This window comes from Agelaius phoeniceus, chromosome 3 (assembly GCF_051311805.1).
Source record: "Agelaius phoeniceus isolate bAgePho1 chromosome 3, bAgePho1.hap1, whole genome shotgun sequence".
Classification (NCBI taxonomy): Eukaryota; Metazoa; Chordata; class Aves; order Passeriformes; family Icteridae; genus Agelaius; species Agelaius phoeniceus.
In genome coordinates, this window is record NC_135267.1 from 19,847,312 (window position 1) to 19,872,913 (window position 25,602).

The 25,602-nt window shown below is 37.4% G+C and overlaps 1 protein-coding gene across 20 annotated transcripts in view; it reads left to right on the plus strand.

Annotated features, from left to right (window-relative positions):
* RIMS1 (regulating synaptic membrane exocytosis 1) overlaps nucleotides 1–25,602 on the plus strand; it is a 164,702-nt gene that overhangs the window by 14,836 nt on the left and 124,264 nt on the right. For 19 of the 20 annotated variants that reach the window (XR_013181254.1, XM_077174811.1, XM_077174812.1 and 16 more), the window contains 3 exons: nucleotides 22,543–22,610; nucleotides 23,367–23,477; nucleotides 25,337–25,436. Coding sequence is in view for 19 of the 20 variants with exons in the window: in XM_077174811.1 (XP_077030926.1) it covers nucleotides 22,543–22,610; nucleotides 23,367–23,477; nucleotides 25,337–25,436 (279 nt within the window). In the remaining variant the exon portion in view is untranslated. Of the gene's footprint in view, nucleotides 1–10,809; nucleotides 11,118–22,542; nucleotides 22,611–23,366; nucleotides 23,478–25,336; nucleotides 25,437–25,602 lie in introns of those variants that run through there. The other variant, XM_077174816.1, reaches the window with a different exon arrangement.

A 25,602-nucleotide genomic window follows, 5' to 3' on the forward strand; every position in this document is an offset into this window, starting at 1 on the left:
CTCAAGAGAGGAGTGTATGGAAGCTGCCTGTTAGGGTTTGTTCTTGGCCTGTGTCCTGCCTAGTAGTAAACAGAGAGTGCTAGCTGGGCCAGGGCACAGCTGTTCCAGGGATTACTCTAAAGGCACACTATGAATGACAACCCATTTGGCACTGGCTAACACAATGGTATAAGTTGTAGTCACTTGTTCCTTATTTAATTGTCTGCTGGTTTATTGCCTTGCATTTAAATTGTAAGTTCAGTGGAGTCCAGATTTTCTTTTATGATTATACATTGACTAATTATACAAGATTTCAGTACATGACTGAGACTCTAACTTGCCTTGATGATAATAAATTAGAATGCTTATTTAGTGCAAGGATGTATTTTGCACGTAATATCGCTAAGTACCTTTTTAGTCCATTTATCAGCAACCAGCAGAATTCAGGTTACTTTCTAGTGTCCTCTGACATGCTTGCAATCTCTCATAGATAGCTGCAGGTTGCCTCCATGAGCCTAGATGCCTGTTTTCACTACATACTTATTTGCTGCTAATCAGATAAATTACCCTTTTATTTGCCTGTTTGGTTTTCTTGTCAGGTACTAAAGTATGTATACGTGTATGCATACTACGTATATTTCTGTGCTTATAAATATTGTGAAACTATTTCTTTCATTTTTTTCATGCCATATAGCCTTTTTCATCCTTTGGGTTGGTGTCTTTTCAGTTTGTTTTTGGTTATTTTGGTTTTGTGGGCCATTTAAGAATGTGGTTGTGGGGTTTTGTTTTGACTTTGTTAATTTGTTTGTTTTACCGATGGAGCCACCTCTGAAAGATACAACAGAGTGATATTTGTGCGCACTGGACCTTTCTGCTCTTTTCATTTTCTACACCCTCACCCCACAGTTTTTAAGATCTTTAAATAATGATTCTGTCAACTTATGTTTGTTTTCTGGTCCAAAAAAAAAGACTCTTCTAAGGTTTTAGTTCAAAGGGAGTTCTTTCACCACTCAGCTTGAAGATACCCAAGGAGGGGGCAGAGTTTTGCAGTTCAATTTTCAGTTTGATAGGTGTTTTTGTCTTTCCTGAGTAAGTTTGCTGTGAGAATAGAAAGTCTGCAAGCACAACATGTGCAAAGTGTAATATGAAACATGACTATTAGTTGGCTAAGGCACGTAGTAGTCAGCCAGGACCTACATGCTGCTGGTCCAACATGCTGTTAGTCAGTTCACCGCTCCTTCTGTAGATACCCAGCTGCTGTAGATGTTGAGATTTGTTACTTTTTTAGGTATTCCAGCACTTTAAGTCTCTGCATTTGTACATGTCTAATGTCTTGAAAATACCTCTCTCTTATGCAGGAGTTCTTCAGCACATACCCTTGACTGACTGCTAAAATTGTATATGGAGAGATTTCTAATTGTTAAGCAACTTCAACCTTTTTTTTGTAACAGAGTGGATGTCTTGGAAATACTGTGATGCTATGCAGTAAATGCATGCTCACATCAGAATTGTTTTAGACCCTCAATATTAAATATTTTATTACACATTCTTTATTACACATTCCCTCTAAGCCATGAGGGAACTTCTAATAAAACATTATATTTAGAATAACTTCTTTCCACATTTTCTTCCTCTCTGTAAACATGACATTTTCTGTTTTAAAAAAGAAAATATCATCATTCTTTACTTTGTCACCTGTGTCTTTGCTGTACATTATGTGCAAACTGGACCAAGTCTAACTTGCTCCATTGAGCAAGTTGAGAAATGTGTATTGTATGGTTCATTAGGGCTATAATTAGCATGGGATTATTTTGCAATTTTCAATGCAGATCTGCAGAGATTTTAAGGATGTATTTAGATTCCATTACACAGAGGTTTTGATTCCATATCAAGTCCTAGCTTAATATATATGATATTAGTTGGGGGAACTATGTGTGGGAAAGGAATAAGTAAAATGGTTCTATTCATAGAATAGCTTGGGTTGGAAGGGACCTTAAAGATCATCTGGGCAGGACCTAAAGATCATCATGGGCAGGGATCCACCCACTAGACCAGGTTGCTCAGTATCCCATCCAACCTGCCCTTGAACCTCAAGGGATGGGGCATCCACAGCTTCTCTGGGCAACCTGCTCCAGTGCCTCACCACCCACTGAGTAAAGAATTTCTGTTTATCATCTAATCTAAATCTCTTCTAGTTGGAAACTATTCCTCCTTGTCCTACCATTATCTGCCTGTGTAAAAAGCCACTCTCCCTCTATTTTATATTCCTTGACTACCTCTCAGGCATGTGTAATTCAAGACAAAATGCTTTCAGACATACAGCAACATATACACAATAATTTCTAGAATTTAAAGCTCCAGTGTTTGTAACTTAGTCATCAATTTTGTAATTCTTTCCTCTGCAATACGAGCTTCAATTCTAGTTAGCTGTTCTTATTGTGTAGACTTAAGGGCACACACTTCTTTTTGCCTCTAAAATTCTGTGGTTGCTCTAGATCAGCTTAGAAGTTGTCATTTGCAAATAGAAGTTACTTACTGAATAAGATGTGAGCTTTGTAATTTACTTCTTGTAGTAACAAGTCAGTAGTGTATATGTTTTAATGGTTGGCTTGTTAATAATTTTGTTGTTTTAAAGAGAACATAGGTACCTTTTCACTGGAAATGTAAACTCAAATATAAATGTAACTTGCTACAAATTCAAAAGAACAATTTATAAAACTTTGCTGGTTTTAATAATATTTATTAACTAAATAGCATAAATCAGCTAATAAATAGAAATAATCTAAAAATATAAAATAAAAGTATATCAAAGTTTATTATAGTTATTTTCTAAAAGTAGGTAAATATTTCTACATTTTTATGCTATGCTATTAAAATAATTAGGTTCTAAGAATTTATTTTGCCTTATTGCTCAGAGAAAACAAAAACTCCAAAGGTGGCCCTTTTTAAACTGTAAGGCCACATGTTCTTCAACCATTAAAATTGTGCTTGATGAGCCACCAGATGGAGCAGTCAAATCTCACTCTTTTTGTCAGCCTCTGTGCAAGACAGTTTCTCTCTCAGCAGAGAGAGAATCTGGAAATGCAGGCACACTTTACTACTTGAACCAGTAATCTGAAAACCTTTTTCAGATCTTATCTGCATGTGCATTTTTTTCCATAGGCAGATTTATGTTGTCCTGTGGCTTTAGTGTTACAAATGATGTATGGGATGTATTCCACATATGGAAATGACACTGACACAAATAGCTCTATGGAAGCAGTTACTCATTTCTTGAATTGAGTCCTATCCTCAGGGAAAAAACACAAAACATGACAAGGAAAAGGTACTCCTGTTTGAGGATCACAAGCCAGATTTTCAAAATTTGGGAGGTTTAGAGTTTCATATTTACACATGACTCTCTGTGCTTAAGAAATCTTGGTGGAGCTGCATATTCTCTTCTTACTTACCTTAAGTATCCTTAGGGTAAGGATATGCTGCAGTCAAGTGGGTTCAGGAACAAAAAGAAAATATACAATAATGTATAAGAAGGAATGTTTTCACATTCTTTATTTTACTGTAGTTTCATAGCATTACTAAGACAAGATTTTTCTGGGAGGTGTACAAGTTTGTGAATATATATATTTATATAAAATAGAATGTATGTGTGCTATTAGAAGGCACTCCAGTGAGTCTTTTCAGTTAAATACTTCAAGGATCATGATATGTAATTAAGAGGACATTATCCCAGAGGTGAGGAATAGAGCTATGTGTGAATATGAAATCCTGCAGATTTTTTGTTTTATTTTTTGCCTCTGTCATGTCTTTGAAAGTCAGAATGTTCTGCATTAAAGATCATCAGCAGGTGTCACAAGAGAGGAAATGTCATTCTGAAGCAGCTGGATGCAGTTCTTGGAGTGCCTCAGCCCTGCTCCCTCCTCTGAGGCGGGAATTTCGCCAGGCACTGGTGCCCTGTCAGCTTTGGGTAGGAGTGACACACAGCTTTGCAGAGCAGGAGGCTCATGCTGGGCAAAGCAGTGCTCCCCAGGTGACTCTTTAACCCACGTGCACTTCATCCTGTTCTCAGCTGAATTACGAGGTGAGCAAAATCTTCCGCTCTGGCAGTGAATCCTAAGCAGAGTGATGAGCTCAGGGCCAGTGATAGCCACGTTTCGTTCAACTCTGCCAGTCCTGGGTCATTCAGCAGTGTCATGCCAGCTCCTGCCTGTCGTGCTCTGGAGCACCACCACAGTGAATTTGTGTCAGTTTATATCAAAATACATGGTGTGCCTAGGAATTTAGTATTATCTGCAGGTTCAGATTTTACTTAAAATATAGTATAAAAGTGACTTGCATTTACAGATAAAATAGGACCTTACAAAGGAACTCAGAAATACAATCTTAAATAAATGTAGGTTCTCAAAACTTTCTGGTGTTTGCTGTTTCTGGCAATTTTTGTGTAACACACTGAACCTTATCAGTGTACCCAGGTGTAGGTTCAGATATCTCCCATGGGAGAGGCATTACTGATGTGCCAGCAGGGAAGTTGTCACTGTCTTTAAGCAGACAATGTCTGGGGAAGGGCAAACCAGTCCCCTATGAATGGAACTGGAATTGAATGTTTGGGAATAAATCCAGTTTTGCTGCTGCTGGCTCTTTTCCACAGAAAGGTTGCCCTGAAATCAGTTATACAACAAGTTGGTTAATCTGTTATTGTTACCAAGTTTTAAAGATCACTGCTAAGAGAGTCTTAGGGAATGACTATTCCTACAAGTCACTGAAACACTTAGGAAGACATTTAATTTTTTCAGTGAGCAATTGTTTTTTTTCTTAAACAAATATACCATTTACATTTTGACTTCTCTTCAAATATATCCTTAAAAATTCTAATATATCAGCATAGTTTCTCTTAAAAAAAAAAGCTGCAACAACAAATATTGATATGAATTTTAGGCATGTTGCCATCATAACAACTGTTACCTGTGCTATTGTGGGTCTAATCTTACTTTGCCCTAGAAAATTTTTATAACGATTAGGATTGAATTTTCTGACAATGCTTAAACAACGTGGTCACTGTTAAACCCTGCATTTAGATGTGTGGTTTTAGCAATTACTTTTTTTATCTGGATGGTATATAACATTTTAAAGTAATAGAAAATGCTGCTTAATAGAGGTTCCTTTTGGAATGGTCAGTATGTATGGTACTGCTGCTTTAATTTCTAGGTTTAAACCTGACATTTTCTAGAATTAAAAGATCTGGGAGGAATCTGAATTGTAGAAGGATTCAGAAATTAAGCCATGTCTACATCCATTTAGGTAGTAGGAAAAAGAAAAGGAAAGAATGTGAGTTAAGTTGTTAAAATTATCCTGAAGTACAGAAAAAGAATAAAATAGTAACACACAAATGTCTATCACCCCTGGCTGTATAAATTCAGTCACAGCCTGTACAGGAATTGGTTCAGGATATGTGTAATCATTTGGTTTTTTGCTTTGTAATGGGGATGGAGAGTTTTTGAAGGGGAAAAAAAAAAAAGTTGTTCTAAGGAATTTTTGTAAGGTTATGTAGCTAAATTAATTAAACTGTAATGACATTGTCACCTTAGGTAGGTTCTCCTATTTTTGCAGTAGTCCAGGTTTGAATGGAATGCGTTTTGCTCGACTTCTCCTTTGGCAGGAAAACTCAAGTGCAGGTGGATGCCTGCAGCCTCTTCCTCCAGGCTGAATGGATTGCAGCAATTTGGTTCTGTCAGTTCATGCCTGTGCTTGAGCATGGCTGTCAAAAGTGGTGCTGGCATAGCAGCCCTTCAGACCAGCTTACCCTGCATCAGGCAGGGAAGGGATTTGGCATATGGGTCTTCCACATCCACTGTGCTGTGGGGTGTGGGTGGAGACAGTAACACAGCAACCAGAAACAGTAGTTTATCTGGGAACAAAAATAATATTTTGATGCCATTGATCAGTAAATTGTAAAGTCAGTGCCTGTGGATTTGTCACCATTTAACTGAAAACATCTGGCTTTTGTTAGCAATTGGATAGCTGAGCAAATTGCTTGAATTAGGGTTTGTTTAAAATGACCTTTGGCTCTAAAAAATGCTACCCAGGAGATCTTTTATGGATATTTTAAGTAATACGTTACTTGCTGCCCTTGTCATGAACAAAAATACTCCACAAAATCTCCGTACACGCAGAGGTCAATTCATCATCCTCGGATGTCAGAAGAAGTCCAGAAATCTGTAAATCTGACAGTGGCTGCACTGATTTGCACTGTTGTTCTCTCTTGACTGTCAGTAGATTCTCCTCAGTCAAGGCCAGTTATCAGAACGATTTATCCTAGGAGTTGTTGACTTTTGTGAGTAGTTAAGGAAACTAAGATAAATGCATTGCAAAATTACTGAATCGCTAAGGTTGGATAGCAAAGATCTCAGCCACTGTACCTGTGGGATTGAAGGCCCAGCCCAGGTTTTCTAGGGCGAGTGTTCATTTTGTTTCTTTCCAGTTTCACTGTCATGATCATCTTCCTCAGAGGAGTCAAGAGCAATTGAGTCAGTCCTGGGTGGAGGAGGGGGAGGTGGAACATCACTGGCAGCACAGTACTAAACCGTTGACAGGGACCTTGGAATGCTGGTTGCAAAAGCCATAAAGAGCGGGTCTTTCCTTACTGACTCTTTCAGACCTGTGTGCTTGAAGGAGTTCCTATCACTTGGTTGTGCAGAAATGCTCTTCTGTCTTCCAGTCTGCTGCAAAATCCTGGGTGATGTTCTGTAAGACTCCCCCAGAGGACCTCCAGAAACAATGTGATCAATCCCTTATTCTGGGATGCCAGTGAAGGCACACCACAGCCTGCTCCCAATGCGTGCTTTCACATAGTATTATTCAGATGGATGCCAACTTACTTTGAATTGATTAGCTTGGATCAAGGTTTGAATTGAAAGCTGTGGAGCAACAATGGCATGACATTGATTTAGCTCAAGCTAAATAAAAGACCAAACGTATTGCCTTAGCGTATTACTTTGTTGATTTAACAACCTAATTTCTCCTTTGGTGCTTTTGAAATTTTTTTGTTACCTGGCTAAGAATATAAACAGAATATGCTCATCCCTGAAAGAAGAGGAACTTGGATGAGCTCTAACAAGTTTGATGTGTGTTTAAAGGCAGACATTCCTTTAAGGAGCTATGTGTCTTTTTCACCAGAGGTTCTTAACCTTGTTTTTTTCAGTAGTTATGAAAAATTTCACAATTGGTCCTATGTCAATCCATAACCCCTTCTTCAGAAGTGTGTGAATTTATGTATTTGTATATTTACGTATAGAAGTCTTTCTCTGGTAAATGGTCCAGCATTTTCTTTGCCAAGTTGTAACTATTTTGCCAAAGAATCTGAAAAAGAGATTGAAAAACATTCAGTCTCTTCACTGGTCAATACTTTACTGAAGAGAAGATGTACTTATGCTGCAAGTGTTTTAATAAGCTTAGTCTTAGCTAAGCACTGCACTTAAGCCTATCAGAAGCAAGTATGTTTTTTTCTAATGAGTTTAATTCTGGATGCAAAGCCAAATACCACTTCAAGTATTCTGTGATCTCAGTAGAGCTTTGGTGGTCTGGAGTGCTGCTAGCAGAGCAAAGGAAAGCCTTGTTTCTTCCCCATGCATCTTTTTTCTGGGCCTTTTTTGTGTGTCTAGCAATTTACCACCAGTCAAACTCTAGTCTTTAGTCCATCACTTGAGTCAAGTGGTGAGGTCAGTTTTCCACTTTACAGTTCATCAGTCAATCCATAGCTCTCTGATTTGCCTGGAAGGATGTTGTGAGAGACTTGGTTGGAAGCTGTGCTACAGTTAAACAATATCTGCTGCTGTCCCCTTGCCTGCAGATCCAGAAGGCTTAATGGTCAGGCAAGATTTGCCCTTGGTAAAGCTGTGCAGACGGTTCCCAGCCACCTTCTTGGCCTTCATGGGCTTGGGACTGCCTTCCAGAAGGATTTGTTCAATAACCATCTCAGTATGTAGTTTCCCAGGTCCTTTTCTTTCCCTGCTTGTAGAGGTGTGGCATGTGGCTTGTCTAGTCCCTGTTCATCTCCCACATTAGCCAGGACCTTTTGAAGCAGATCAGACAGGGCTACAGTGCCAAATGTCACACACAATACATAATATTGTATCTAAGTCTCCTGCAGTTGTATTAGAATATCTTCCCCAGTGTGACTTGGCTTTGAGGTCTGGAGTCTGCAACACAGGTATTTTTTGTTGCTTCTCTAATTTTCTAATTTAAATTCCAAGTTTAAGCATAGGGATTTCTTTACTTGAATTGGTCTTTTTGTGCTACAGAATTAAGCTTGGGACCATTCTCTGACTTTCCTCTTTCCAAAAAATTGTTGTAAAAGTTTTGGTTTAGAGGATAGCTGCATTTTCACCTAGGCATAAAGCTGAGCAGTATGTTTAATTCTCAGAATTTGTTCTCTTAAAACATGAATAATGGTAAGAGTTGTGTGAGATTGAACAACCTCATGCTTTTCTAGTGGTCTCAGAAATTTCTATAATTGCAGGAGTATCATACACAGATTAAGATCTATACCAGCTATTAGCAGGAAGATTATAAAGGGCTAAAATATGGTGGTCAATATTTAACTATCAGATGTGTAGAGTAATGTGCCTCAAAAGACAGTGACAATAAAATCATTTGCAAGGGTAAAAACCTGCAGAGATTACAAAGGCAGTGCTATCCTGTGCAAAGTTTGAAAGTGTGTTATAACTTAATTACGTATTTTTATTAGGAAAATGGAATGATGTCCATTTTTATGGTTTCCTATGCTCTGATGCTATTAATGGATGTAAAAGTAAATAGACCAACTATTAGCACTTTATTCTTAGGGTGTCAGGTGAGGCTTTGGGGCAGCCAGAGAGGCTCAATATGTGTGGGGCTGGAGGAATGAAATCCATCCTTAGGGATGAGCACTGCATGTTGGAGTTGGTGGTACTTTTCTATTCTGCAAAATACCCTTTCTGACCTCAGAACATTCTTCTGTTGCTCCTCTCTTCCCTTATTTTCAGCAAATACTTGCAGACACCTCTGCCATCTGAAGGTGTTAGGCTGGGCTGTTTAGGCAGGGCTTGGGCAGAGCTCATGGCTAGGGACAGCAGGGGGGAAAATGGGCAAAGAGAACTGCCTGCTGGAGGAGCAGGGAGGAGTTATCACACAGGGGAGGGGGAGACAGTGAGAGCTTTAACAGCACCATGAGGCACAGACAACCTTTCCAAACTTGTTTGGGAAAGCAGTTCATTATTCTTTTCACAGACACATGTATGCCGTGGGAATGACAGGAACACTTGAGTAAGTCAGAAAAGAAGGCCCATACAGTAAAGTCTCATTTACCAATTCTGAGGCTGTAGCAAGCAAGAATTTTTCATCTGTTGATTTGTGTTTTGAGAAAATCCCCCGCCTTGTTTAGTACATGCAGGTGGGGAGAGGTGAGTGTTCAGGTGTGCTGTGTTCTGAAAGTGAGGCAGGCCCTCACTGCCTGCCCTGGCAGAAGAGGAGGTCATCCTTCTGGGAGTAATGCAGAAGGGTCACTGGATGGGCTGGGGAAGCATCAGGCATTTGGCATACTCGGTCTTTTGTTTCTTTTGCAAGAAATGTTTCTGGCTTTAGGAGAAAGCTGGGTAAATGTTCCTTGGTCAGTAGCAGATGATCACTGTCTCTTGAAATATATAAAGAGTGGACACTGTTCTCCTCCAAATAAACCATCTCCTAATAAGGGCATGTCTGTGAATAAAGCAGAGTTAGACAGGTGAATGTTCCTCCTGCTGATACAGTGCTACAGGGGACACTTAAAGTCAGCAGTGGCCAGGGCTATTCTGTGGCTTTTGCTGTTGGCTGACATGTAGGATTGTGAAAGAGAGTGTTCAGTACCTTGGGTTTGATCCAGAATTACAGGAAAACAACTTGGTTAAAAGTTTATTTTCATTATTACTAATAGATCCATATATTGTTAAGCATGAAAAAGCTGTAAGCTCACATTAGCTTTACTATTTATATTTTATGCCTTCTAAGCTTCTCTTTGTTTGCTTTTCTTTCTCACATTTTAGTTTCTAAACAGCAAGTTTTTTGTATTTTGGATGTCCTGCATTGTGTTTTGGAAGTCCTGCAGTATGTAGATAGGCTGCAGAAAACCATCTGTTTGTACAGAGGAAGGCTATCTCTGCCATAGAAATAGTTTTATTGTTGTATCATTTGGATATGATTACAGTAGATTTAATACTTTAGTAAATTCTATTAGCTATAATTCTCTAATCATCTGGCTTTTGCAAATTCAAGTTCTGCTTTTCTGTTTTATCTTGAACATGTAATTTGGAATACAAGATGTTATTTCCTGGGGGTTTTTATTTGGAGTATAAGTTTCTTATATAAAATTATGTTTCCATGCACACATCTGTTACATATGAAAAGAATTAAATTACCCTATTAATTTGTAAAAAGTGGTAAGTTTTTCTCAAGGGCCGTTTGTGTTTTCAGTGTGCTAGAAGTAAATCTGCAGCTTGGGATGTTTTACATAAATTAAAAAAAACACATTTCCTAAACACAATTGCTTCGTCTATGCAGTTGATTAAACTTGTTCAGTGCACCACTGCTGAATATAAATAATAACTGCAGCAGTGGTATTGATTACTTAGGTGCCTGAGCTTACTGTTGGCTTAAAAGCACTAAGAAACTTCTTTCCTGTTCTATCCAGAGAGGAAGGAGCTTTTTCCCCCCACATCTTGTTTCCTGAGGCTCGTTGATTCTGGATTCCTAAAGCCATGAACTCTTCCCAAAGGCTGCAAGTCGCTGTCATTGCAGGGAGCTGATGCAGTAATCGATGCTTGCTCCACACTGCAGAGATTTGTTTTGCTGACAAGAGCTCTCGTTAGCCCTGTCTGCTGTCACTGGTGTTCAGTGTTTGACACTGCAGAATAATTTGGCTTAGAATCAGGACGCAAGGACCTCATGACTTCTTTTAGATCGTCTCCTTCACGCTGAAGTGGATTTTTGCTGGCATTACGCTTTTGCTACAGTCGCAGGCTGGATTCAGCAACCTACTAGATGCCAGCTGTGCTTTAAGCATTCTCTTGCTGAAGCTGCTATGTTTGCTGGGTTTCTTCAGTTTCTGCTCCATACGTTGCACTCAGGGACAGGTAAATAAGGAGCTGAGGTTTTAATTATATTTTTATATTTCATATTTTTAAACAAAGTTACATCCTTTTATGAAGAGATTTATTTAACTGTGCAGTTTTAGTGGAGTTGTTGTATCCTCGGAATGTTTGTCTTAATTGTAGCATAGATTCAGCTTAAAGAGGGAATAAAGAACCATTTTGCTTTTAAGTCTGTGTTTCAGTTATGTTTGTTTTGGAAAGCTCATGTGATAAATATAATTTGACAGTAGTGATGCTATATGGAATGAGCTTATAAACAAAAATCTGTGTTTGGAAAGTGCACATCAAAATAGAAATGAGTTTCTGAAAAGTAATCATAATATTCCTATTGTATTATGAGTTCTGCATTTTGTAGAAGTCAAGGATAAAGAATTTAGAAATTTACTTCAGGAAACAAATGAAAATTCCTGTGCTTTATTTCTTTATGGCAGAAGACAATTGAGAAGTCCTCAATCTCCTGAATTATTCTTTTCTTAGGAGCTTTAAAAAGTTCAGAATGGAATGAGATTCTGTTACTTTTTCTTGCATATTATTTAGGGGGAAAATCATTAAACTCATGTACATAGAATAAAAATGTTTTTGTTTACCATAAGATGCAGTTAGGGTTATAATAATATATGCGTTATAATAAATGCACAGTTCTGGTTATTTTGTACATTATTTCTGCATGATCATATTGATGCATTGCACTTTCTGCTCAGGGAAGGACATCAGCTTTTCCCTTTTGTATTTGAAACAAGGTCCTCAGATAAATCACTGAAGGGTCACAGGGGAAAGTGAGAGGAAGGATTCACTCACCACTGCAAGTTCCTTGGGGATTATGCAGTGTGTTGAGAATAACAAATACCTTTAAAATCCTATATCTAACTAGTTGATAACACTGTCTATAAAAATTGATTTTGGAAAGCAGTTTTTTCACTTGAAGAATTAATCCTAAAGATGTGTGATAGAATAAGTTATGAAAGAGGTTTTATGCTTTTCAAAATAATGCTTTAGATACTCTATTTTTAGATATATATGTTAGAAATCTATGTAATTTCAACAGAGTTTAGAGGAGAATTAGTTTACTGAGGGCAGAATATTGAGGGAGGCATTGGAGAGAATGTGATTTAATAGCAGTCAAAACAGAGATGGAACAGAAGCAGCAGCAGGAGTATCAGGAAGACAGAATGCTGAGGTTGAGGGAGACAACGGTCAGCCTTCGCTCTCCATGGAGCTTAAAGGATAACACTGAGGACACCTTTGGCTAAGGTCAAAGCCTTGCACTCTCTCATACTTACTAAGCTGTTTATAGGTACATAAAAAAGCTAAATCCCTCTTTCTTCTTCAAGCTGTTCACTGTGTAGATGGCTGTAAACTGCATTCCAGAGGTCTCTTGCACATCCTGGCATAAGTAGATGAAGAGGGTGAAATAGGATTGGGTTTGAGAAATACAGAGCAGTGACACCCTGTGTTGCAGTGATTCAAGGCTGTGCTGTGGGCAGTGGACAATCAGCAGCATGTCTCCAGCCTTTGGAATAGCATGGACCTGAGAGATCTAAAAGATGCTTCAAAATCACCCTGAGCCCCACACCCCCTGACTATAGAGTCATAATGGACTATTAAACCAGGCTATCTATAGCTCTCTGTCCATTAAATTTGTATCATCTCTCCCCCATAATGATACTTCAGTATCATTATCCTAAATATTCCTAAATATTCCTCTCTGAAAACTGATCTGTGTGCTGCAAGGACAGAACCTGAGAGAATGAGCTGTCATCAAGGTCAGCTCTTATGTCAGGGTATTGGTTAAGTACAAGGCTGCCCAAAAGACAAACCATGCAGGACAATAACACAAAACAAAGTCCCTGAAATGAACAACAAAGCCTTCAGTTCCTCACCAGTCTGACCTTTGGAGGTATTTTTGTAGCAAAAGTAGGAATGGTGTGGAGTCTTGGTCTCTGGCCAACCCTGTAACTCCCAAAAGGCAAGGATAATGCTTTTCCAACAGCAGCCAGGCTTGTGTGCCATCCTCTACTGTTACCATTGAGATAAATTATACCCACCTCATCCTCTTCTGCACTGCTAGTTCTCAGCTGGTGGGTTTCTCCCTGTTTCTACACTTGTTTATCCTGCTCTGAGTGTGGAGCCATCTCCTTGGCTGCACTGAGCCTGATCCTCTATTTCCAGATTGTTTTTTTCTTGTTTGTCAAGATAGCTTTGAAGTTTGGTTCTGGCCTACTATAAAAAGCCACACCTTTGTCCTTGGGGTCAAGTCACTTACAAATCTAATATGTTTCTGTTTTATTACATGGAACAGTAGTGTGAGTGTTGACTATTACTATGTTCCAGACAAACACTACAGACCTGCTTTATGAATATTTCAGGGGATATTTGTTATCAGTTTTAGCCAAATATGGTTAGACTATTATTTTCTAAGTAAGTTTTCAGCCTATGCTGGACACTTTTTCTGGTGTGGCTCTTAACATGGCATGCTCATAAACAAAACTCCTGCTCAAATGAATGTATTTGACATCTGCTGATAGAGCCAAATAGTATTAGGTTCTTTACATAGTATTCTAGATTGGCAACTACTTGGTACTAAATACTAAGTAGTAGGGACTAAATAGTTGCAGAATTATCTCAGTTGTTTTTGCATACATCGCTGTTTGCATTGTATTTTGTGTTTCTGATTATGTCTTGTGTGCTTCCTGGTACTCAATCACTCTAAGGTACACACTCACAGGGAACTTTCCATTGATTCTTCCAGAAAATGAAACATTTATGATTTAGTTGATCAGTCATTCACTGCATTGAATTGGCCTGGTTCTACTTTAAATATTGATATTTTTTAGATGCTTCCATGATTGCTGGACTCCTTTTGCTGTTGGGGTTGCTTCCTAATTTTCTCTAAGTGTGGAGTGTTTTGCTTTGGTTATTTGGCAATAGGATTTCATTGGTTTCATTAGTTTTGTTTTTGTTTTTTTATAGGAAGGTTTTTGGCTTTTTTTCTGCTCAGCTTTGGTCTCCTTTTGAAGATCATGAATTTATTCATGGTCACATTTATAACTATTTCCTCTCTACTGGTGGGAAGCAAAGCTCCAAAGATCCTTTGCTCATTGTTTTGCAAGTGTCAGTGATCTCTCAGAGTGCACTCCAAAGATTCTCCCTGCAGTATTCCCCTCTGAACTGGAGAAACAAAACCTCTCATTATCTTCTAATGCAGCATAACTGAGGATACGCATGAATGATAGTTAAAAAACCCAAAACAAACAGAAACAATAACAACAACACCAAAAAAAAGAAAAAAAAAGCCCAACAAACCAACAAAAAAACCCAAATAATCAAAAAACTAAACCAAAAAAAACCCCACAGTGCTTCTAATGTGTGGATTGCTGCTTTACAGCCTTACAGCCATTTTCTTTTCTGTTTTCTTCATCTTTGTTAAAATTTCTTGCTATTGGGAGTATTGTTTCTACAGCCTGGGGTTTGAGAAGAGTTTATTTGCATCTTTGATTTTAAATGATAATTTGTTAATAAATCAGTTTTTAACAAATACTGAAATAAAAAGCTTAAGATTTTTAAAACTCTCAGAAGAAAAATACCAAAGGAGACCCAAATGGAAATATTCCGTTTTTTTGCAATCAACCCTACTTAATTGGTTTAATGTGCACAGGAGATAGGGAAAAAACCTAAACCAGCCCACAGGGGAAAAAACCCAATTATGTAATGCTGAAGAACATCGTGTATATTTGAAATGCATTTGAAGAACAGCAGAAAAAATATTAAGAATTTGTCAGGCCTTCAGTGTACTACGTAGCTATGTGTACATATGTATCCAAAATTATGAGACCATAATTGACTTTCTGAGATGACTTGCTATACATTTTTTAGATTTCATTATACAAAAATAATTAAACAAAGCATATTATCAAGAAAAAAAATATTATCAAGAAATCATATTGAAACTGAAAGTGTTAATTATATGAAACAGGAAATCAGTGAAATGTTGACACAAGTTAGTGTCAACATTGAATTGGAATGAAATAGAAATAATAAATTTATTCAGAGAAGCTCTAAATTTCCAGAAGAACATCTCCTTTCATCTATCTGCATAATTAGATTTCACTGAAGAGAGCAATCCCAGTCAGCAAAATCAGAGACAACAATTAGACAGCAAAATTTTCCTTAAATCTTTAAATGCCACACTATCAAAATCAAAATGTTTGCCTGTTGATTGTGTTCCTGTTGCTGAACATTTTTCTTGTCTCTTCAAGAAAATATTTTTAATGAACCTTGTAAAATAATTTTCATATTAATAGAAGTTCATGCATCTTTCTTCATGTTTTACATCTCTAAGTCTGTCACACTTTGTCATGCCCCTACAGAATATGCTTTTAAGGACCATCCCTCTGTGAATCATACACATTCTTGGACTCACATGCTTTCAATAAGACTCACCCATCCTCAGAATAGCAGTTTAGATGGTCTCTGAGATAAAAATAAGAATCTAGCTGGGAAGGGGTTGATGAACTTTTGAAGACTTTGGGTGTTTGAGTGAAGTTACTAAATGTTGGCTCAGGGAGTTCATGAGAAGATTCCCTAGACATTCAGGAAACAGAGCAGCTTCCTTATGTCCCTTGTGTCCATGTTAAAAATTTTGGAAACATTCAAAACTCCTCTACTAGTTTGTTTACTACTACATAGGTTGTGATTTTTTGGTTTTCAGCTTCCATTGGCAAGATTAGTAACCCTTACTTTCAGTAATTTATAAAGCCTTAAAACTACACTGAAGTAATTCAGGTAGGAAGTCCATTTTGTGAAACACAGAAATGGGCCCAGTTGTGTTTGTGTTGGAAGGTCTTTTGCAAATCTGTCTTTTGGGCAACCTTCATTCATCAATGAACAAGTGCAGTACTTCATTATAAAAAAGTACATGTCTAACCTGTACACCTAGTTAAAAGCAAGTCACAATCTATGACATAAAAATTCTTTGTTAAAAAAATATCTGGATAAGGAACTCATTTTAAACAGATCACATAAAATTTTCCTTAGTGCACAGGCAAAAAAAGAATACATTGAAAAACTTTTTCATAATCAGCAATGGGCAAATCATTCCTTTACAAAATAAAAAATAATTATGAATTTGCAAACTCTTGTAAAGGATCAACTTTCCCATGGTAACTAGGGGAGAAGTCAAATGGATTTTCCTTTTCACTAGATTTTAGCTCAATTTAAGTGCCCTTAACTATCTATATAATATTTCACAAGTTCACTACTTCCTTGCCTACTTATTTCTGTATTTCTTGTTTGAAAATATCAACCAGCATCACTTTTTTCACAATGTGCTACCACTTTAAAAAAGATTTCTAAACTAAGAGGTTTCTTTCAAAATAAAAAAGTGTTTATTTTGTATGAGAGAGTATGAAATTTCCTTCTAAATGCAAAAGTAAGGAATAACCATTATTTTCAGTTTGTATTGAATAAGCCCAGGTTGTCAGTTATCTAAATCTGAAAGCCTAGAGCTTGATAAAGCTGTGTAGACCCTTTTGCAATGTTTTTCTTTATTACTCTGAAATTTAATTAAGATACAGAAAAGTAATTTTATATCTCATCATTAAATGAAAATACCTGAATAAATACTAAATTTAAGAGGCTAGTTCTAGTTTTGAGAGCTATGTGCCACATTTGTATCTGAAATAGGAGTATTGTATATAAAAATTGTTGTTTCTAAAGTGTACTAGTCTTTATTTTAACTTTGGAATCTTACAGCATGTTAATATTCAGTGCTTAGGACATTTGCCAGTAGGGAACTAAAGTCCAGTGCAATTATATATTGCAAAAGAAATAAAAAGATAAAAAAGAAAAGAAAATCCTAAATTTCACAGCCTTGTGGTACATTCTTCCCACAAAGTGCATGAGCCAGCCTGTCCTTGAACTGTGTAGATGGTAAAACACAGATCTTGTCCTGCAAGGATTTAAGTTCTTAACTGTAGATATCTGAATTGGGTTGGTTTGAGACTAAGAGATAATGAGCATTTTTGTGAAGCTTTCTGTATTTCTATATAAATAGGCAGTACATTAGTGTGGGGGCTGTTTGCCAAGGCAGGGTACTCACATATTCTCTTTATGGGGTTAGTTAGCAGCTTGAACTAGAATGATTTTAGCATATGTTGTTACACACTGAATTATTTTTCTGATAAAACAATACCGTGTTTTTTTTCCTGGGTATAGAGGTATTTTCCTGCTTAACAATAGGATGTACCACATCTGTAACAGCAGCTCACCAGAGGGATTGTCCAAGCAGCCTGGGATCAGGTTAGGAAAGATAAAGCCCTGATAGAATTAAATCTGTCTGGGGACATCAAGGGCAACAAGGAAAGTATCTGTAGTGTATTAGCAATAAAAGAAAGACTAGAGAATATGTGGGCTCTCTCCAGAAGGAAAAGGAACGCCTGATTGGCATGTGGAGAAGGCTGAGGTACTGAATTACTTTTTCCCTCAGTCTTCACTGAGAAGTGCTCCAGCCACACTGCCCAGGCTGCCACAGGCAAAGGCAGGAACTGGGAGATGGAGAAAGTGCCCACTGCAGCAGATCAGGTTTGAGACTGTCTGACGGACATGCAGGTGGAAAAGTCCATGGGGCCTGGTGAGATGCATCTGCCACTCTTGAAGAAACTGGTAGATGAAATGGTTAAGCCACTATCCATATTTGTGAAGTTGTGGCAGTATGGTGAGGTTCCCACTGCCTGCAAAAGTGGAAACATAACCCTCATTTTTAAAAAGAGAAAAAAAAAGGGAGACATTGGGAACTAGAGGCCAGCCTGACCTTTGTGCCCAGCAAGATCACAGAGCAGATCATCCTGGAAACTGTACTAAGGAAACTGGAAAATAAGGAGGTGATTGGTGGCAGCTGACAGGGCTTCACTAAAGGTAAATAGTGTGTGACCAATTTAGTTGCCTTCTACAATGAGGTTACAGCAAAAAGGAAGAGTGACATCAACTACCTGGACTTGTGCAAGGAATTTGACACTGTCTCATATATGGCATCCTTGCCTCTAAACTGCAGAGAGGTGGATTAGATCAATGGACCCCAAGTACAGACTGGGTGGAGAATGGATTGAGAGCAGCCCTGCAGAGAAGACTTGGGAGGTGCTGGTGAATGGAAAGCTCAATGTGAGCTGGCAGCTTGTACCATGGAAAGCCAGATACATTCTGGACTGCCTCAAAAGCATCATGGCCAGCAGGTTGAGGGAGGTGATTCTGTCCCCCTGCTCCACTGTGGTGAGATATCACATGGAGTGCTGCAGCCAGGTATTGGCTCCTGGCATATGCAGGACATGGACCTGCTGGAGTGAGTCCAGAGAAGGCTGTGAAGATGGTCAGAGGATGGAAGTATGTGTCCTATGAAGGCAGGCTGATAGAGTTGGGGTTGTTCATCCTGAAGAAGAGGAGGCTCTGGCGAGACCTTCTAGTAGCTCTTTGCTACCTAAAGGAGGACTACAACAAACTGCAGAAGGACTTTTTACAAGCAATTGTAGTGATGGGACACAGGAGAATGGCTTCAAACTGAAAAAGAACATATTTAGATAAGATCTTGACTGTGAATGTGGTGAGGTGCTGGAACAGGTTGCCCAGAGAGGTTGTGGATGCCCCTTCCCTGGCAGTGTTCAAAGCCAGGTTGGATGGGGCTAGGAGCAACCTGGTCTAGTGGAAGGTGTGGTTGGAATGATCTAAATGATCTTTAAGATCTTTTCCAACCCAAGCCATTCTGTGATTCTATGGATTAGAGAGATGTAGTCTGTCTATTCAGTTTGCAGACTAATTTTGGATTTAGCCTCTGAAAAATATTTGTCTAAGTTTCTTAGTTATCTGATGGAACTGCTGTATTAAGATACATGCTAATATGGTTAGATAATGGTTAATTAAGTGCCAAACATGGGCGACTGACTCTTATCATTAGATTCTGCTTCTTGTCTTAAGTAGCTCCTGCAAATCCAGCACACAGGGATTTGAGTAAATCACTGAAGCACATTCTTTGCTGATTATCAGTAGTCTCTGAGTATAGTCTGAATGGATTTGGGAAAACATCTTGGGGTATTTTATCCCTAGTATTCAAGACTCTTCGGAAATTAGCATGGCTGTTCATACACAAGTACAGACCCTCTCATATTTTGTGCTTGTTTTGGCTTTGTGACAGGGACAAGGCTGCTTTTTCCAGAACTTCTCAGCTTTTCAGGATCTCACTTGAAATCACAGCATTAGCTCTTGGTATGGAGAGTGCTGCTGAAGACAAAGTATTTTCGAGAAAATGGATTTTTGGTGGTATGAGTTAGCTTTCCCTTTATTTTGAAAGCACACATATTGCAGATGTAAAAACAATGAGAATTTATTAAGAGTTTTACTCCCCATCTTGAATTTTGATGGAAGGCTGCTAAAGACTTGTGGAAAAATCTCAACACATTTGTGTCTTGTAAATTATTATTGCATCCGTGTGCGTCCAAGAGTAAAGTAATTGAGCGGCAGCGTGTTAATAGGAAAAGCATTTCCTTGCTCTTAGGATACAACTTTTGAATTATTCCCTTAGGAAATAAGGTTTTACAAGTATTTACAAATACCCTGCTTTACTCAGTTGGTCTTAAGGAAATCAAACATTAAAACTACAAATGCATTTTTAATAATATATTTTAGAAATACATCAGTAATGTACAAAAAATAATGATATAGTATACGTGTATTTTCATGGGGGCTTATTATTTTTAAGTTGTTAATGTTTTTAAAGAATGGTTTAAAAAGTATTTAAAAGCAGTTTAAGCCTATAAAGCAATTATTTGCTCCTTATAAAAGTAGTTTTTTCCTCTCTTTAATGTCTTAAATTTTTCTTATTTTACTAGTTATTTTTAATTACTTTTACTAATGGAGAGTGTTCTCTGTGTGTAGGGATTTTTGTTTTCGGTTTTGGTGGGGTTTTTTTGGAGAAAACCTGAAATTTTGAAGCTATGCTCTTAGTTAGTTTTTGCATGTTATTTACCTATTCCTGGATATCTATAATGCTGCTGTAGTGAAGGTATTTTTTGCAATTAAACAAAAAGTGAGTTCTGGAGTATGGCAGTGCAAGCATGGCATAAATAGGCATTAGGCAAAGAAGCAGCAATGGCATCGGATGACCAAGGAGAAATTATTTCTAAGATATGATAGAGTACTGAACTGCAGATCAGTGTTGTTGGCATAAAATATTTTTAATGCCCATTTGGGGACTTTTTTCATTTGTGTCCTAACTTTTATGTTCTATTTGATGAGTGTTTACGAATACATTAACTGACATTTTCCATTGTATAATCTTTTTTATAGTTGTAAATTGCCCCAGACATTTGTGTGCCAGTGGTCTGTATCATACTGAATTTTAATGGAAATCTTAAAATTGAGTGGTTCTTGCAGCTTTTAAAGTATTCACCAAATGGTAGACTTACTACTTTCAGTGACATTCAGTCAAAATGTTTGATTTGATAGCTACCTTTATAGCTTCTGAGCATATCTTTCATGTTCCAGCTCAGCAGAGCTGCATTTGCAGTGCAGATCCTGCTCTCAGCTTTTGAGAGCAGAGGGTGAGAGAATTAGCATTGTGGCCAGCTTCTGCAGACAGAAGTGGGGAAAGGGACAGACACCTAAAGGTTTAGATGTGGGAAGGAGGGTGCAGGAATGTAACTTAGCATCAAAGGATTTGAGTTTAAAGAGGGATTAAAATACAGAACCTTAAAAAAGGACACTAAAGCCAGAAGCAGACAGATAGCAGAAAATAATGTGCAGGGAAGAAAAGGCAGCAAAGGGTAGGTAGATGGTGAGAATAGGAAAATCAGCAGGTTAGACAAGGCAGAAGATGTATGAGAGGATCTTGCTAGAAAAGGGACTTGGTGGAGAAGGATGCTAGGTGCATTAATTAAGTGGTCATGGATCTGCAGTAACCAGGAGGAAGACCAGCAAGGAAACTAAGAGCAAGAAGCTGAATCTAGGAAGGAAGAGGGGAAAATAAAGCAGGGAACAATGAGGGTGAGAAGAAATGTGTTTGAGGACTTGGATACATTCATCTGCATCTTGGAGCTGACATTTATTCCCTCCTGAACATTTCTCTATTGCTAAGCAAATAACTCTAAAACAAGAAGAAGACAAAGTGTGTTGTGTTTGGCATGTGGCAGGTCAGCCCACACAGGAGACTGTTGATTTTTGGTATTACCATTGAGTGTATTACTGAAACTTGGGGAGCTCTGTACCATACTTTTGAGCTTACTGCCAGCACTGCAGGTGTCAGTGTAGTTTGTAGGTTTGTTGTTCTTGTAATTTTGAAGTTTATAAAGGCACAAGGAAGAATCCTAAAAATAAAACTGAAAGATCTTTAATGTGATTTAATGTGTTTTCCAAACCTGCAGAACTACAGAGCCAATGAAACCACAAACTGCCTCATGCAGTTATGCATATGATAGTAATATGCTGTTTAAAAATAAACTTGGGCATATGATCATGCAGATGATAAGCTATTAAAGGTAGTATGAGTTATAGAGAATGTTGCAACTTGTATTTCATAATTGGCATCTAAGTATTTGTAGAGAAAGAATAAAAAAATCTCTGCATGTAAAGGTATATTCTTCTCCCTTGCATGCTTTGTTTGGGCTTCTATTAGATCACTACTCTTACTAGAACACAGGCATCTAACTGTAGTGTTACAGAGATCTGTTTTATGAAAGTAAGATATTGAAGATACGTGTCCAAAAGTGCCCTCTTTGTCCTGATAGGCTGATGGCTTCCAGACCACTGTAATTCATGGTGTTTTTCTTGAGTTACACAGCATATAAGTTTGTCCCAAGTGAAAGAGAAGATTGCAGCCTCGTACCTGCTGTTGGTACTATTTGCTGTATTTGTGTGGCTGTTCCCTCTGGCACTCTATTTCCTGCTCCTGTGCCTCTCCCTCTGTACAGTACCTGTTGTCACAACATTGACCTCTGCAGATTCTAGAGTCTGGCTGGCTGTTCTGTCCTTAACTATAGCTAAGAGCCCATTTTGTGGAGTATTCCCTCTCGTGTCATCATTAGCTGTAGTCCTGTGTGTTTATTATGGAGATGGTGGGGAGGAGGAGGGCTGTGAATGTGATGCTTTGGGGTCCTTTCTTGGACTGAGCAAAGGTAAAAATAGACAGTGTGCACAACCAATTCTAAGGTGCAATTCTTGAAAAAGCAGAGATCCAAATAAACGCATTATTTAATATTAATACACTATATTGTTTTCAAATTGACATATTGATTTGAATAATAAAAAGAGTTTTGTATTTGCTTCATCAAACAATTGCATTTTAAAATTCATGCATGCAATAGTAATAATTCATACATCTTTCTCTGTTTGAGAGATTACACATTTCTTTCTATTCATATTCTTCCAGGTGACTTGGATTACTACTGGCTGGATCCTGCCACGTGGCACAGCAGGGAGACGTCCCCTATTAGTTCGGTAAGAAATAGAAAAATAGGGATTCATAAGTATAAGTTAAAATGTTTGCTTTATTATTTCAGTTCAGCATAGATATTTGACTGTAAAAAAATATTATACACAAATCATATGAAAATTTGTTTAAGACTACGAAGGAAATCGAAATCAGAAAGAAAGTTTTATTGAAATGCATATTTATAAAATTGCCTGAATTTTAACCTGACTTTAATCTCTTTAATAGACATGGCACTTAATTTCACCATGAACACCAAAAAAAAAATCAGTTGTGAATGTGATGCTGCTCTGGCAAAGATTAGTGATTTTTTTTAAGACTTGGAGTTGGAAAGCATAATTTTGAATTTATTGTTTAATGAACCCTCATTTGGTAGACCTGCATGATGTGTGTTATTCTAAAGAACAGAATTTTGGCATGGGCTTTTCAGAGCCGTGTAATTTAAAAAGAAATATTTAATTTTATTATCTAAGATGTGTTTAAAATGTTTAATTGTATTGAAATTTGAACTGAATTATAGTTCTATCTGTAGACTTAATGCAGACATTTTCTTACAAGAGGCATAAATGTTTAATGTAGCCAGAGTCCAACAGATATACTCATAGAAAACTCAGGTGCACTATGTAACACATCTGAAGGATGTTTGTGTCAACTGTAACATCATGATACAGTCATTTTATTGGTTTATACATGTGCAGCTAAATACTGGAGGATGTTCACACTTTTTAAATTCCAGTTCAATGTAATTGCTTGTTTTTTAACAGCATCCCGTAACGTGGCAGCCTTCCAAAGAGGGAGATCGCTTAATTGGGCGTGTTATTCTTAACAAGAGAACAACCATGCCTAAAGAATCAGGTGCATTACTGGGGCTAAAAGTAAGTATTACATTATTTATGTGCTAAATGAAAATAACTTCCACTGACCTTAGACATACACGTGTAACGTATTAAATCAGAGGACTCTCAAATCATACGGTCTTTTGACCAAAAATGTATTCCTCTCTTTTCCTAAATTTTGAAAGTTATACAGATAAATTATGAATATAAATACATTTACTTCTTCTATACAGTCTTCAATTGTCCATGACAAAGGGGCAGAACCATTTTGATTAAAAAGGGTATGTTTATTCAGCTTCCTGTCTGCAAGATAAATAACTACACATGACCATGCATTAATGGAGTCCTGCATTTTCTAGCTCTGTTGTTTGCAATTTAGTCAAGAAATTAATTTTATAATCAACATACATAAATGTAATCTGGATGCAAATGTGTACAAGGTCAATGTTTGAAAGTCACACAACCATTTGAAAACAGAAATTTTGTAGAAAGAATCCAAATATTTACACAAAAATCTTCTTAAATCATAGAAGATGTTATATTAAATTTAATTCTAGTTAGTCTAGTACCCCAAAATTGAGATATTGGCAACACTGTCCAATTGATTTAAATCCCTAATTTACATTTTTAGCAGACTTTTAGGTTCATGTGCCTAAATTGCCAGAACACTTAAAAAAGGTTTTTTTCTGAAGCTAGTAGCAGTTCAAGCATTTTTCTCTCTCTGTATATTTTTAAATCTATGAAGTAACAATGAGGACTGATAGCATTTAATTTGGGTGTCCTTCCGTCTTCACTGAGAACAACAGAAAGAATGCAAGATCTGAAATATTCCCACCTTGAAGTGTGATAGTCTGGCATGGTAATACAAAAGATGAAAACAGCTTTACTCTACTAAATGTTTATTAGTCTATAGCACAAAGCTCATATTTGCTGTCAGCAAATGATTCTGTTTGACTATGTGAGAAAAAAAGGTTGGGCCAAGTAGGAAATGCAGATTGTACAGTTGTAAATTGGTGAGTTTCTCTTTGAAACTCTGAGTTTCAGCTGTACATAATATGAACTAAGGCCCTCGCTATAAATTTCACACACTATCATGTGACAATATTGTTGGCAGATGGGCTTCTGGATACTTTTTTGGTATTAAAGCTCTTGCTAGTTATTGTGATTGCAACATGGGGAACTAATACCTAATAAACCAACATTCTACTGTTTCTTTTTATTATAAAACTCCTCTGGGATATTCCTGATGAAAAAAAATACAACCAAACCCCTCAACTGACTGGAGAAAGATAGTTAAAGGGATAACTTGTCTTGCAAATCAGAAAGACTACATTTTCTTTATAAACAGATCTCTTCAGTTTCAGTTTCTCTTCTATTCTAGAAAAGCCAAAAGCTGCTGGTTTGTCCTGTCATGTTCTTGGATGAGAGCGCCTATGTTTTAGCATCATCAATATTCTTGTGAACTCCTTGCCCATATTTAATAGTAGTGTATTTGCTAAGTTTTCAATTGATGTGCCAATTTTGGGATTTCATACACTTGAAATGATGTGCACTTGCAATTTAAATTTGAGTACATGATGGACAATTATTTGTAAAAATGCATTTGCCTGGTTATTTATTAAGAAGTGTTCTTTCTGCAACAAATGCAGGCATTTAGCAAACTGCATGAGATTGATTAGTCAAATACAGTAAAAGGAATAGAAATCTTATTCATCCTGTGTCAGCTTTACATCTTTTTGTCTTTAAGCCTCTCTAAAACCCAAATTGACAATAGGTTTGCCTATGAACATTTCAGGTGAAATTTAAAAAATATTGTGAAAACTGATTCGTCTAAATATTTGTGCTTTATGTGACATCTGGTTGGTGGCTGGGGGACTCACAAATTTGTGATTAACTAGGTTGTTGGAGGAAAAATGACAGAATTAGGACGACTCGGTGCCTTCATTACCAAAGTGAAGAAAGGTAGCTTGGCTGATGTGGTGGGGCATCTCAGAGCAGGTAAATCAATCAGTTGCATTTAAAATATACTGTCTTTTAGTAATGGCCTATTGCATGCAACCTTTAATTTATACAAACATTTGTCATGTGTTTTGGTAATTTTTTTAAAATACAGAACAATACTGTAACATTATTATGAAATGCCATGGTTGCCTACATTTCTATT